Consider the following 12,995-nt stretch of genomic DNA (forward strand, 5'->3'; position numbering starts at 1 on the left):
TTCCGGCGGAAGTGGAGCCGCTGTTGCCGTTCCGGGTGAGCGGCTGCACGGAGCCGTTGTCAGCGGCCGCTGCTCCCCCGGCCCGGCCCGGCCCGTCCCCGCCGCCACCATGTCGGTCCCCAGCGCCCTCATGAAGCAGCCGCCGATCCAGTCCACGGCGGGCGCCGTGCCCGTCCGCAACGAGAAGGGTGAGTGTGCGGGCGGCGGCGGGGCCGGCCCGGCAGGGGGACGAGGGGCCGCGGCTAACGGCCCGGCCGCCCGCAGGTGAGCTCTCCATGGAGAAGGTGAAGGTGAAGCGATATGTGTCGGGGAAGCGGCCCGACTACGCGCCCATGGAGTCCTCAGAGGAGGAGGACGAGGAGTTCCAGTTCATCAAGAAGGCGAAGGAGCAGGAGGTGGAGCCCGAGGAGCAGGAGGAGGAACTCGCCAACGACCCCCGGCTGCGGCGCCTGCAGAACCGCATCGCTGAGGACGTGGAGGAGCGGTGGGTGCTGGGGCGGCGAGGAGCCACGTCCCTGCGGGTTTGCCCTGGCGGGGGCTGGGGTAGCCTGACCCCACTCTGCCGCCCGGGTGGGAGGAACCACAGGAACACCGGGCAGAGCCTGAGCACGCTGTCCAGGCAGCGCAGGGGAGTCTCTGACTGCTCACAGACGTGCTGCGCGCCTCAGGCGTTGGGTCTGCCCTGAGCTGCCCGTCCAACTTGCAGTCACTGTTTCCCAGGGCATAGCCCTGTGTCCAACTGCAGTCAGGGGGTGCAGGTGAAAACAGGTTCCAAACGCTGTGCTGCAGCTCAGGATAGCGGGAAGAGCTGGTGGCACCTGCCGTGTGCCCCGGGCAGGGAGTAACTGAGTGCCATTGACCCTCTCCCATGGAGCTGCTGCTGCTGCTTTTGGTTCCAGAAACAGGGAGGTTTGCCCTGGGAGCTCCCGCCTGCTTGGGGCACGGCCGGGGAGGAGCTGCTGCTTCCCAGGCTCTGCAGCCTCCTAGGGGGGAACGTGGGGTCTGCCCATGCACGGCCTCATTAGGAACTGTTCACAAGTCAACTTCTCGCAGCCCCTTTGTGTTTAAAGTGCCGTCGTTTCACTGGGGTGTGTTGCAGGCTGGCGAGACATCGTAAAATTGTGGAGCCTGAAGTGGTTGGAGAAAGTGACTCCGAGGTGGAGGGGGAGGCCTGGCGTCTGGAGCGGGAGGACACAAGCGAAGAGGAGGAGGAGGAGATCGATGATGAGGTGTGCTTGCAGAGCCAAGTAACGGGCCAAGGAAAGCCTCTGAATGGCACAGGCATGAACTGTGTGTCTGGTGGAGCTGGACAAGTGTCACAGCTGCTGGGACTTAACTGGTGGGTCACCGTCTTCTGTGAAGGACGGGACACCTGGAGAGGCCACCCTGCACCTGAAGGGACAGATGTATTGTCTCACAGCCAACACTCCAGACACAGCGCAGTTTGGACAGGAGGGTGGAGGGACACGGTGGTGGGGCTGCTCATCTGACTCCTCTCATTTGGCTCCATCAGGAGATCGAGCGTCGGCGCGGGATGATGCGGCAGCGAGCGCAGGAGAGGAAGACGGAGGAGATGGAAGTGATGGAGCTGGAGGACGAGGGTCGATCTGGAGAAGAGTCGGAGTCTGAGTCCGAGTACGAGGAGTACACGGACAGCGAGGATGAAATGGAGCCGCGTCTCAAACCCGTCTTCATCCGCAAGTGCGTGACACGGCCGCATGGGTCGGACACGGGAGCTGGGGGCTGAGCAGGCGCCTCTGCTGGGGTCTCCTTTGCTGCAGGGCAGCGCAGTGGCAGGTGGCAGGCTCGCAGGTCACAGGCTGGCGGGCGCAGTCGGGCAGTGTGGGGTGATCCCAGCACCCACAGCCCCTCCCCAGCTCTGGGGTCACTACAGGTCACATCATGGTTTGCCGGAGCCCTCAGGCAAGTGCCAGGCGGTGGCACAGGGAAGGTGCTGGTGAGCTGCGCCCCACAGCTGGGACTTGGTCACCTGCCGCAGCCCTGGTGTGGGGACACCGGGCAAGGAGGGCCCTGGGACTGGGCCGGTCCCCGAGGAAGCGAGGGCTGGCAGCAGCTGCAGGGCAGGAGAGCTCTGCCAGCAGCCGGGCGGTGGTGGGGCCCGAGGAGGGCTGAGGCTGCATCCTGCCCGCAGGAAGGACCGGATCACGGTGCAGGAGCGGGAAGCAGAGGCACTGAAGCAGAAGGAGCTGGAGCAGGAGGCCAAACGGATGGCGGAGGAGCGGCGCAAGTACACGCTGAAGGTGCGGATGTGAGGCTGGGGGTGTGTGGGGACAGTCACCCCAGCAGCTGAGCCTGGTCCTTGCTGCAGATTGTCGAAGAGGAGGCAAAGAAAGAGTTTGAGGAAAACAAGCGCTCGCTGGCAGCACTAGATGCGCTAGATACAGACGATGAGAATGATGAGGAAGAGTATGAAGCCTGGAAAGTACGTGAGCTGAAGCGCATCAAACGGGACCGCGAAGAACGAGAAGCGTAAGTGTCATCTGTGTAACTGTGAGGCCGAGCCCCTGGGCTCTGAGATGGGCCGAGTGCCCCAAGCCCCCCTGCCCTTGGCTGCCCTTACTCCCCGCGGTCAGCGACACAGGACAGTGGCAGCTCACAGGGTTCTGGGGGAGCCAAGGCCTCAGGGGGTTTCTCTCCCCCCAGCATGGAGAAGGAGAAGGCGGAGATTGAGCGCATGCGGAACCTGACGGAGGAGGAGCGCCGCGCCGAGCTGCGTGCCAATGGCAAGGTCATCACCAACAAGGCGGTGAAGGGCAAGTACAAGTTCCTGCAGAAGTACTACCACCGCGGCGCCTTCTTCATGGTGAGTCTGCTGCGGGCTGCGCAAGATGTGGGGATGGCTCCTCCCTGCTTGAGCCCCCCCATGGTGTCCCAAGGCCGGGGACACCCCCCCTGCAGTGCCCTGGGACGGGGGTGCACTGGGACAAGAAGTGGCCCTTGAGGCAGCGCAGGGCTGAAGCGAGGAGTGACCTGAACAGGGGCAGCTCTTGTGCAGACAGCAAGCGGTGACAGCATGGTAGCACTGCGAGGCACTGGCCATGAGCCCAAGTGGGACGGGCGCAGTTTGGCTGGAGCCAGCCCATGCTGCCGCAACAGAGCATGTGAGGTTGAGGGTTCCCAGCCGACAACGCTTGCATCCCCACCTTCAGCAGTATGTTAACGGGGCTGCAGGCACCGCAGCAACCCCAGCAGAGCAGCGACATGGGCTTGCTGGTGGCTCTGCCCCGCTGCCACCTGCTGCTGGCACTGACTGAGCAGGCGTCTCCTCTGGCAGGACGAGGACGAGGAGGTGTACAAGAGGGACTTCAGCGCCCCGACACTCGAGGACCACTTCAACAAAACCATCCTGCCCAAAGTCATGCAGGTGGGTGTGCTGGCAAGGGTGCCAGCCTGTGTGCTGCACCGAAGGGTGGGGGAACAGCAGGTCCCCGTGCCCTTCCCGAGTGGCTGCTCATGAGCTCTTCCGCTCCCCAGGTGAAGAACTTCGGGCGCTCAGGGCGGACCAAGTACACACACCTGGTGGACCAGGACACCACGTCCTTCGACTCGGCCTGGGGCCAGGAGAGCGCCCAGAACACCAAGTTCTTCAAGCAGAAAGCAGCAGGTGTGCGCGATGTCTTCGAGAGACCCTCCGCCAAGAAGCGAAAAACCACCTAAGGCAGCGGGCGGAGGGGGAGGGCACTTCCCTGCCAGCACTGGGACAGAGGGACGCAGCGCTGTGCCAGACTGTGGTTACAGGCCCTTTCTGTCCCCACACCACACCTGCCCTGTTGACACCGTGTCCTGCTCCCTGCGCTGCGCAGAGCCAGCGCTCGCTGCCTGGGTGCCGCAGAGAACAATGGCCTGACTGTGCTGGCCAGGCTGCGGCCACTCCACTGTCCCACCACTGGCAGTGCCAGGGGGGCCATGCGGGAGCAGCAACGCCCCCGGCTCCAGCACACCCAACCCAGGAGGAACTAACAGACTTTTGTGCCTGTCTACTCCACAGCATCTCCTGCCCACTTGTACTTTCCCCAGTTTGGGCCCTTTTTTGGTGCAGAACAGCGGTGACTCCATCTCCTCACCCTGGTTCTGTAGGGCTGGGCTTTTCTACCTGCAGGGGGGTTGGTTTGATTAAAAGTGGTTGTTTTCTTACACATTCTGGCCCTGGTGTCTGTGGAATGTGCTGTCCTGTTCTGCACCATCCTGTGAGCCAGCACAGGCTGCCACAGCCCAGGAGGTGCCAGCCCAGGGCAGCTGTCACTGCACTTGGCTTGTCACCACTCCCTCGCCCTCGTACCAGGGGCTGCAGCTCCCTGCGCCGGAGCTGTGCTCCCCCAGGACAGAAAACACGAGGTTCCTGCTGCTGCTTCTGGGAGGCAGCGCCGTCCCACAGGCCCCATTAACAAAACTCTGCACATTTCCAGGGCCCAACATCTCACCAGAGCGGGTAGTTGGGGTGCAGGCAGTAGCAGCTCCAGGCTGGTCCTTGCCTGTCACCCTGCCTGCCCTGGGGCCACCTCACCTGGGTCACCCCTCAGGCCCTGGTCACAGTGGGACTGGCTGAGGTCCCTGCCAGACCTCGGGCGCACCCACCGGCACGCGAGCAGGGACAAGGCGGTGACAGGAGCTGCTGCGCCCAGCAGGACCCCCAGTGCCGCACAGACCAGGCTGATGGCCACTCTGCCAGTGCCTTTATTGGTGCCCCCTCAGCTGCCCCCACACCTGGCGAGGGCCCAGTCCCGGTGCCCTTCAGTTGGTGAGGGTGATCAGCGCCTCCACCACGTTCCCCATGTGCTCGCGCAGGCTGCGCTCGGCGGCTGCCCGTGAGATCTCCATCTCCGTCATCTGTGGGGAGAGCCAGGGAACCGTGGGGGGGCAGCAGGGCCTCCCCGCCATGCACCCCCAGCCCCAGGCAGGCACCGGCCCCCCCGGGGACAGCTCAGCCATCAGCCCGGCTGCACCCACCAGTCCCCCCCACTCACGATCAGCTCCAGGTCCTCCTTCTTGATCGTCACTTTGGCCAGTTCCTTCTCCCTGTGGAAACAGACAAACTGCCGGTGACCGACAGGGCCCCCCGGCCGCACGTTGAGGCGGGAGCGGCCCCTCGCAGCTGCCCGGGCTCCGCTGGGAGGAGGCCGAGCGTCCGTCCCGGCTCCCGGGGAAGGGCCAGGATGTCGGGGCCGGTGCCTGGTGTGGTTACCTCTCCTGCTTCGCCTTCTGCTCCCGGGACCTCCGGTCTCCGATCACCGACATGGCCTGCGGGACGGGCACGATCACCGCGGTGCTCGGGGCCCGGCGGAGTCCCTCCGCCCCGGCCGCCGTCGCCCCCGCACCGTCTCCAGGTTGGAGCTCTGGATCTCCTTCTCCTCCGCATAGTCGGTGACGCGCTCCAGGTCCGCCGCACCGCTGTCGTGCTTCCGCGGCTTCTCCGCCGCGCGCCCGCCCGCCCCATCGCTGCCGCCGCCGGAGCCGTTGGGCTCCGTCTCCAGCTCCAGCTCCACATCACCCTCCGCCGCCATCCCGCCGCCGGGCCGCGCTTCCGGTCACGTGCTACCGCCGGAACCTGCACCCGGCCGCGCCGACGAGGAAGATGCCGGGCCCGGCCCCGCCCCTCGCGCCGGCCCCGCCCCTCGTGCCGGCCCCGCCCCTCGCGCCGGCCCCGGGCCCCGGCTCCGCTTCCCTTCGCGGCTCCGCCGCCGCCGCCGCTGTCCCCGCACCAGGCCGGTCTCGCCGCCGGCGGGCGCTGCGGAGCCCGTCAGGCCGAGCGGCTGCCGTGGGTCTCCCGCGGGCTCAGGCCCCGGCTCCGGGGGCTCGGGGGGTTCTCGGTACCGGCGGCTCTCGGGCGCTGCCGGGGTGGGGGACGCGGTGTTCCCGCCGCCCCCGGCGGCCGAGCGGGCGCTAAGCCCGGTAAGAGGGTTATGGAGCCCTGTTTGGCTCCGCTGCAGTCACGCCGTACAAGGCCGGGACGGGATCCGGGGGCGGTGCCGCGGGGCAGCGCTCCGGCCCGGCCCGCGGGGCGTCCGGTGGGACCGCGGGCACGCGCTGCCGGCGGCCAGTTCCGGTTCCAGCTCTCCGGGTTGGCCCTGGGGCCCCCGCCGGCCCCTTGGGGCGCTGGGGCCGTGCCCGGCCTGGTGACCCTGCCAGGGACTCAAACAAAACCGCCCGAGAGCGGCTCCTGTCTGCACTTGGACCCGCGTCTGTGGGTCCTGTGCCAGCTCCTCCATGTCCTGTGCCCGCACGCTGCCCCCACCTCTGTGACACCCTCCAGGGCCCCTCGCTCCTGGCCTCGTGCGGGGACGTGCGTGGGGACGAGCCAGCCCGAGACGTCCTGCGGACCCTGGCGGCTGCGCTGGGCTGACCCTGAACACCAGCCCAGCAGCCACACGGCAGAGTGGGGAGAGAATAGCAAAAGCAAGAGCAAAAAAACCTTGTGAGTTAAAATAAAGACACTTCAACCTGTGAAGGAAAGAGCAAAAATAAACCAAACCCCAGTGCCGCTCATCGCGTGCCCCAGCAGCCAAGGGCCCTGCCAGGCTCCAAGTAACAGCCAACTGGGAGCCAAACCCTTCCTCTGCCTCTGGTCACTGCCGAGGACACGCTGTGCCGTGGGCTGTCCCTTGGCCACCGGGGTCAGCTGTCCTGGCTCCAATCCCCTGCCCACCCCGACTTCCCCGCTGGGGCGTTGGGAAGGAGGGGAGCGCGTGGGAGCTCTGTGCAGCCACAGCCCCGGCCCCAGCGCCTCGTCACGGCTGTTCCAGCGGCAGAGCCGCAGCAGCTGCGCGGGAGCTGCAGCAGGGTGGCGCCAGCCCAGCCAGGCCCAGCAGAGGGTGCGCGGGCAGCAGACACCCCCACGCCCCTCCGGCTTGTCCCCAGCTCCCGACCGCTCTGGGGACGTCCCGCTGCCTGGCTCGATGTGCCTCAGGCCATCCTGCCTGCACAGTCCCTGACTCCAGGGCCACCCGTGGGTGTCTCTGCGCCCGTGGGTGCCTTTACCACCCCACAGCCCTTTGGAACTCCCACGTCCCCCCAGCCACCACACAGCACCATGGCACCGCTCTGGGACCAGCCATCACCAGGCGGGTGGTGGCAACCACGGACCCCATGTGTCCCCCAGTGCAGCCCATGCCCAAGCAGCTGTCACGGCCTCATCCTGCCCAGTGAGGGACCAGCGGTCCAGGCAGGGCTCCCCGTGGCCAGGGGTCACTGGTGGACCCTGCACACCCCATGGCGGCTGCCGGGCAGTGGTGGCGAGCAGATGGCGGGGCGGGCCAAGCCGACAATCCCCTAATCCCATCAGGGCAGCGGGGGCCAAGCTGAGCCGGGCCATGGCGGGCACACGGGCGCACGGCCGCCTCCTGCACTCACTGCTCTGCCAGGTGGGACTGAGGGGCCTGGTGGGGCTGGGCTGGGCTGGGGTGCCAGGCCGGGCTGGGGGGCAGCTCTGGCCCGGTGGTCCCTGCTGACCATGCTCTCCCAGCTGTGCTGCGGTTGTGGCTGTAGCTCCCGCCATGGGCTCCGCGTGTCCACGGGCACCCGGATCCTCTACACGCTCCTGCACGTCCTGGCCTCTGCCGTGTGCTGCCTCATGCTGTCCCGCACCGTGGCCCAGGTCGTCAGGGAGAAGGTGATGAAGGGAGCTGGGACAGCCTGGGTGCTGGCAGTGCTGGGGTGTCAGGGGCACCAGGAGTGCTGGGGGATGCCGGGGTGCCAGGAATCCCAGGGGCAATTAGGGGTTCCAGGAGCACTGGGGGTGCTGGGGTTGCCAGGGGAGTCAGGAGTACTGGGATTCTGGGGATATGGGGAGTAACAGGGCTGCTGGGAGTGCCAAGGGTGCTGGAGGTGCCAAGGGGAAAGGGGTACCAGAGGAAATGAAGCTGCAGAACTTGCCCAGCATGCTGAAGGTCCCAGGGGTGCTGGGGACGGAAAAGGTATTTGGGATGCTGGGGTGTCAGGAGGCCAGGGTGATGGATGCTGTGGGTGCTGAGGGGTGGTGGGCACATCATCAGCCCTGTCCTGGCACTCACTGTGCCTGCAGGTGCCCTTCTCGGCGGTGCTGTGCGAACATCTGCCCGGGGGCACGGACTGCGAGCGGCTGGTGGGCTCCTCGGCCGTATACCGCGTCTGTTTCAGCACTGCCTGCTTCCACCTGGCACAGGCTGCCCTGCTGCTCAATGTGCGCTCCAGCACCGACTGCCGTGCACAGCTGCACAATGGGTATGGGCTGGGGGCTGCCGGGGGGCTGGGGGCTGTCAGGGCCACTTTCACCCAAGCGCTTGCTGCTCCACAGGTTCTGGCTCCTGAAGCTGCTGGTGCTGGTGGGGCTCTGTGCCGCCAGCTTCTTCATCCCCGAGGATGGCTTCATCCAAGGTGCGTCCCCCCTCCTGCCTGAGTGGGCCCCTCCAGAGCCGGCTCATGGCCCCCACGTGCCCCTGAACCAGCCTTACGCCACCCTCTCCCCCCAGCCTGGCACTACATGGGCATCTGCGGGGGCTTCGCCTTCATCCTCATCCAGCTGGTGCTGATCACGGCCTTCGCGCACACCTGGAACAAGAACTGGTGAGTGCCGGGGTGCTGGGTGGGCGCCTGGTGCTGCCACCTCTCACCCACGCTCCCGCAGGCTGACGGGCGCTGCGCGGGACAAGCGCTGGTACGTGGCGGTGCTGCTGGCCACTGCCGCATTCTACACCCTTGCCTCCGCCGCCTTTGCCTTCCTCTACAAGTTCTACACCCACCCGGCTGCCTGCCACCTCAACAAGGTGCTGCTCACCCTCCACGGCAGCCTCTGCGGCATCATGTCCTTCATCTCCATCACGCCCTGTGTGCGGCTCAGTGAGTACCGCACAGCACGGGCTGCCGCTTTGCAGGGCCGGCTGGGCACTGTGGCTATGAGTGGCAGCTGTGGGCTCCCTGCTCAGGGCAGCACTTGGGCCCCCAGGAAGGACCTGGCCCCCCAGGCCTCCCACGGGTCCCTGCTGTGCCCCAGCACGGGGCGTTGGGTGGGGGTGCAGTGGGAGGGGGCTGCCTGGGGCCGCTCGTGGTGCTCCTGGGGCTCTGGCGATGCCTCTGACCCCATGCTCGCAGGGCAGCCGCGATCGGGACTGCTGCAGTCCTCAATCATCAGCTGCTATGTGATGTACCTCACCTTCTCCGCACTGTCCAGCCGTCCCCCGGAGAGAGGTGGGTGCTCTCCTGCCGCTGGCAGCCCTCCGGACAGGGCATGCACCCGTCTCACCTCCACCTTCCTGCAGTGCTCTACAAGGGGCAGAACCTCACCGTCTGCTTCCCCGGCGTGCGGCAGGATGAGATGCAGACAGAGGACACCACTGTTGCCGTTGTGGGGGCCACCATCATGTACGCCTGCGTGCTCTTTGCATGGTGCGTGTGCCACGGGGTGGGCAGGGCGCTCGCGGCACCATCCCGTTGGGGGTCCCTGTCCCCAGCCTGTGGCTCAGCCAGCAGCGCCGGGGATGTCCCGAAGGGTGGCAGGGCCAGCGCAGGCTGGGCACCCACGGACACGCAGGGCGGCGCAGTGACCCCCAGCATGGCAGGTCTCTGCAGCCGTGTCGGGTCCATGGGGGCCGGGGGCCTGGCACGGGGCTGGGGTGCCTGGGTGACACTTTCTGCCTCTCTCCTGGGTGCAGCAATGAAGCCTCCTACCTCGCCGAGGTTTTTGGGCCCCTCTGGATGGTCAAAGTCTACAGCTTTGAGTTTAAAGTGAGTGAGTTCAGCTGCTGCCCCCTCCTCGAGCTGTGCCCCATGTCCTCCTGCCACGGGCACCCCAGACCTGCCACCCCGAGCCCTCCTGAGCCTTGTCCCAGCCCCGGGCAATGGCAGGGTTGTCCAGCTGGGCAGGGGGGCTTCCCTGGGCACATCCCCCCGCGCCGGGCAGGCTGGCAGGGTGAGCCCTGCGGCGGTGTCGTGGGGCTTGCTTCCCTGCCCCAGCCATCGGCTCTCCTGGCAGGAACCCTCCTGCTGCTTTTGCTGCCCCGACAAGATGGACGAGGAGCTGAGAGGTGGGTGCAAGGACATGCACCCTTAGGTGCCGGTGTCCCAGCCCAGGGGTGCTGGCGAGAAGGTTGCAGGAGCTGCCGTTCCCTGTGCTCTCGCAGGCACTGAACAGACGTGTGAGCCAGTGGATGAGACCCCGGAGGGACAGTGCCTTGTCCAGGACGAGCGAGACCGCGTGGTCTACAGCTACTCAGCCTTCCACTTCGTCTTCTTCCTCGCCTCACTCTACGTTATGATGACCCTCACCAACTGGTTCAGGTGGGGCCCTGCGCTGCTGCCCAGCCCTCCGCGCTCTTGCTCCCCTTCCTCCTGCTCGTGCAGCTGCCTGGCTGAGACTGCAGCCCTGCCAGTGTTGTCACCACCCAGTGCCATCACCCCCGCCCCAGCTTCATCGCCCCACCGGCTCCGCTCGCTCCCCACGCGGGCTTGGGCTGCAGCATTGCGCTGCTCACCGACCCCTGCTCCAGGCCCTGCTGGCGTCGCCCAGCTGGTGTCTGCTGGGGACACACCGGCTCTGCACCCGCAGACCTGCATGGCGGCCACCACGGCCCCCGCAGCAGCAGCCACGCGGTGCAGTGAGACAGGCTGGGGTCTGCAGGGCTGGGGAGCTCCCTGGCCAGTGGGATGTGCCCAGGGACATGCGGCCGCTGGGACACGGGATGACCTGGTGGCTCCAGCTGGCACTGGGACACCCCATGCCAGCATCCCTTGGGTGCCCAACACCTGCCCTCTCCCGCCAGCTACGAGAACGCGGTGCTGGAGACCACCTTCACACATGGCAGCTGGTCGACCTTCTGGGTGAAGGTGTCCTCGTGCTGGGCCTGCGTCCTGCTCTACCTGTGGCTGCTGCTGAGCCCTCTCTGCCTGCACGGCTCCCCCCAGCCCCGGCGCAGCGGCCCGGCCCTGCGTGTCCTGCGGCGGCGGCGCATCCCGCAGCGCGTCAGCGCCTGCACGTAGTGCCTGCAGGACGGACTGTGCCTGGCCCCGCACGGGGCAGCGGCCAGGGCTGGTCCCTGCTGTGCCCTGTGCCTGTGCCCGGCCCCAGTGTGTCCCGCTGGGCTCCCATGACCCCTGTCCTGGGAGACGGCAGCATCTGAGAGCCTGAGGGGGACCCGGGAGGCGAGCACTCCCAGGGACACGGGTCTTGCGCTGAGCTGTGGCCACCAAAAGCCTGGCCAGAGTGAGCGTGGGTGGCGGGTGCTCAGCCCCGGCTGCTGCCGCCCCCCTGGCTCCGGCCACACGCCAGTTGCCAGCCCCGGTGACGGGTCCTGGCTGCCTGCGTCCCAGCTCACCTGCCGGCGGTGGGCTCCTTGTAAATACCTCCTTGAATACATTTTTACATAAAACTCTGACTGAGCTTGTGCTATCTGCCCCCACGCAGCCAGCAGCCATGGGCCTGGAGGTGCCTTCGGGGTGGCTCTGCTGGAGAGGGGGGACGAGCAGGGGGGTGGCAGAGCAGGGAATGTGGGTCTGGGGCTCCAGGAGGGGTTTGGCCTGTGGCTGGTGTCCCCAGCGCACTCCCAGCTGCGGCCCGGGGCAGCCAGCATCCCCAGGACATGGGGCTCCAGCACAACACGGTGTTGGGTGTGCTGGCCTGAAAGGTGCCCACGAGCCATCAGGGGACCTGCCCCAGGGCACTGGGGACAACGTCAGGCTGTGGGGTCCTGTGGCACCATGCCAGCCCCGGCTCCAGCTGCTCATGTCCCATCGTGTCCCACCACAGCAGGTGCCTTTCTCCCTGGAGACCATGGTCACAGCACACCTGTTCCTCCCTTCACTCTCTGCAGCTGAGAAAAGCCCTAGGGAGGATGGACAGACAGGTGGACAGAGCCCCCAGCGCCCAGTGCCTCGGTGGGTTTGGTCGGAGGGGAGGCGGGGGGAGCCGGAGGCATGGGGTGCAGGTGCTGGTGTGGTACTGGGCTGAGCCGGGTACCGGGGGCCCAGCCTGGCTGCCCAGGAGGGTGCGGTTCCGGCGCTGCCACAGGACCACATGCCAGCCCGGCCCCCGCCCCACCCGCAGAGCAAACACGATGGGGCCAGCAGCACCGCGGGGCCGCGGCACCGGCTGCGCCCCACAGGCCCCACACGGCAGCAGTGGCAGCTGGTGCCGGACAGGACTGACCCCTGTGGCCGGGATCAGCCCCCACGGCCAGGACCAGTGCCCACCAGCCCGCCCAGTGCCCAGTGTGGGGCTGCCCCTCGCGCCCCTCCTCCCAGGAGATGGAGGGACCCACGCAGGGCTCGGGGACAGACGTGGGGCAGCTGCAGCGCCAGCTTGGGGACGTCGCCCAGGTAGGGCTGGGAGGGGCTGGGGGGGGTCCCTGCAGCCCCAGGCACCCAAGGGTTCCAGTGCCCCAGGCAGCGTCGCAGCGGGGCCCGTCCGCCCTGCCCAGGAGAACAACCAGCTGCGTCGCACCCTGCGCCAGGCCGAGCGCCGCGTCTCCCAGCTGCAGGTGGAGGTGCAGCGGCTGCAGGGGGACTTCTCCAAGCGGGCCCAGCAGCACAGGAGGTGGCATTTTGGGGGAGAGGGTGGCAGGGCTGTCCCCAGCTCTGCAGGACACCCTGCTCGCACATGGCCCAGCGCCAACTGCATGTGTGGCTCCAGCAGCCGAGCGGGCGGCACTGCCGGGGTGCCCAGCGAGCTGCGGGCAGGGGCTGTGCTGGGTGGGGGGCTGTGCTGGGTGGGGGGCTGTGCTGGGCCTGTGCGCTCCTGCCTGCCCTGAGCCGTGGGACGGCCTGGTGCCATCAGGGAAATGCTGCCCTGCTCAGCCCAGCCATGAGCACAGGCAGCTGGGGAGCTGCCCAGAGCTGCTGGCATGCCCCTCCAGGCTTGTTGTTGGCAAACGCTGTGACGCTGGGCGTCCTTGGGGCTCACAGGCTGTCCTGGCTCCTCCACGGGTGCCTCTGCCTCCCTGGGCATGGGTGCTGGTGGGTCGGGGCTGGGGGGCCCTGTGCAGCCCCTGTGCCAGCGGGGCCCTGCTGTG

At 67.5% G+C, this 12,995-nt stretch overlaps 3 protein-coding genes across 3 annotated transcripts; 2 read left to right on the plus strand and 1 right to left on the minus strand.

The window, feature by feature from the left end:
• Positions 1 to 16: 16 nt before the first annotated feature.
• Positions 17 to 4,138, plus strand: MFAP1 (microfibril associated protein 1). Its single transcript, XM_065641623.1, has 9 exons — positions 17 to 188; positions 265 to 484; positions 1,100 to 1,229; positions 1,514 to 1,701; positions 2,153 to 2,261; positions 2,330 to 2,490; positions 2,665 to 2,824; positions 3,296 to 3,385; positions 3,496 to 4,138. Exons 1-9 carry the CDS (start codon positions 110 to 112, stop codon positions 3,676 to 3,678), a joined length of 1,320 nt encoding a protein of 439 aa, XP_065497695.1. The 5' UTR covers positions 17 to 109; the 3' UTR covers positions 3,679 to 4,138.
• Positions 4,139 to 4,677: 539 nt separating this feature from the next.
• HYPK (huntingtin interacting protein K) lies at positions 4,678 to 5,561 on the minus strand. Its single transcript, XM_065641946.1, has 4 exons — positions 5,337 to 5,561; positions 5,204 to 5,259; positions 4,986 to 5,037; positions 4,678 to 4,848 (listed from the first exon to the last, which is right to left on the minus strand). The coding sequence occupies exons 1-4, from the start codon at positions 5,520 to 5,522 to the stop codon at positions 4,753 to 4,755; spliced, it is 390 nt and encodes a 129-aa protein (XP_065498018.1). The 5' UTR covers positions 5,523 to 5,561; the 3' UTR covers positions 4,678 to 4,752.
• Positions 5,562 to 7,328: 1,767 nt separating this feature from the next.
• Positions 7,329 to 10,968, plus strand: SERINC4 (serine incorporator 4). Its single transcript, XM_065641986.1, is given in 11 exon segments — positions 7,329 to 7,379; positions 7,481 to 7,627; positions 8,039 to 8,217; positions 8,291 to 8,370; positions 8,466 to 8,559; positions 8,621 to 8,832; positions 9,085 to 9,180; positions 9,252 to 9,378; positions 9,645 to 9,717; positions 9,965 to 10,269; positions 10,752 to 10,968. Coding segments are annotated over 11 exon segments (1,581 nt in total).
• The last annotated feature ends 2,027 nt before the right edge of the window (positions 10,969 to 12,995 follow it).

This window comes from Caloenas nicobarica, chromosome 10, assembly GCF_036013445.1.
Source record: "Caloenas nicobarica isolate bCalNic1 chromosome 10, bCalNic1.hap1, whole genome shotgun sequence".
Classification (NCBI taxonomy): Eukaryota; Metazoa; Chordata; class Aves; order Columbiformes; family Columbidae; genus Caloenas; species Caloenas nicobarica.

Bases quoted from the DNA above. Each gene is read 5' to 3' on its own strand.
- MFAP1 (XM_065641623.1), top strand. From the start codon at position 110: ATGTCGGTCCCCAGCGCCCTCATGAAGCAGCCGCCGATCCAGTCCACG. The intron at 2,262-2,329 runs GTGCGGATGTGA...TCCTTGCTGCAG, and splicing joins GGCGCAAGTACACGCTGAAG to ATTGTCGAAGAGGAGGCAAA. The intron at 2,825-3,295 runs GTGAGTCTGCTG...CTCCTCTGGCAG, and splicing joins ACCGCGGCGCCTTCTTCATG to GACGAGGACGAGGAGGTGTA.
- HYPK (XM_065641946.1), bottom strand. From the start codon at position 5,522: ATGGCGGCGGAGGGTGATGTGGAGCTGGAGCTGGAGACGGAGCCCAAC. The intron at 5,038-5,203 runs GTAACCACACCA...CTGTTTCCACAG, and splicing joins CAGAAGGCGAAGCAGGAGAG to GGAGAAGGAACTGGCCAAAG. The intron at 4,849-4,985 runs GTGAGTGGGGGG...CTCTCCCCACAG, and splicing joins AGGAGGACCTGGAGCTGATC to ATGACGGAGATGGAGATCTC.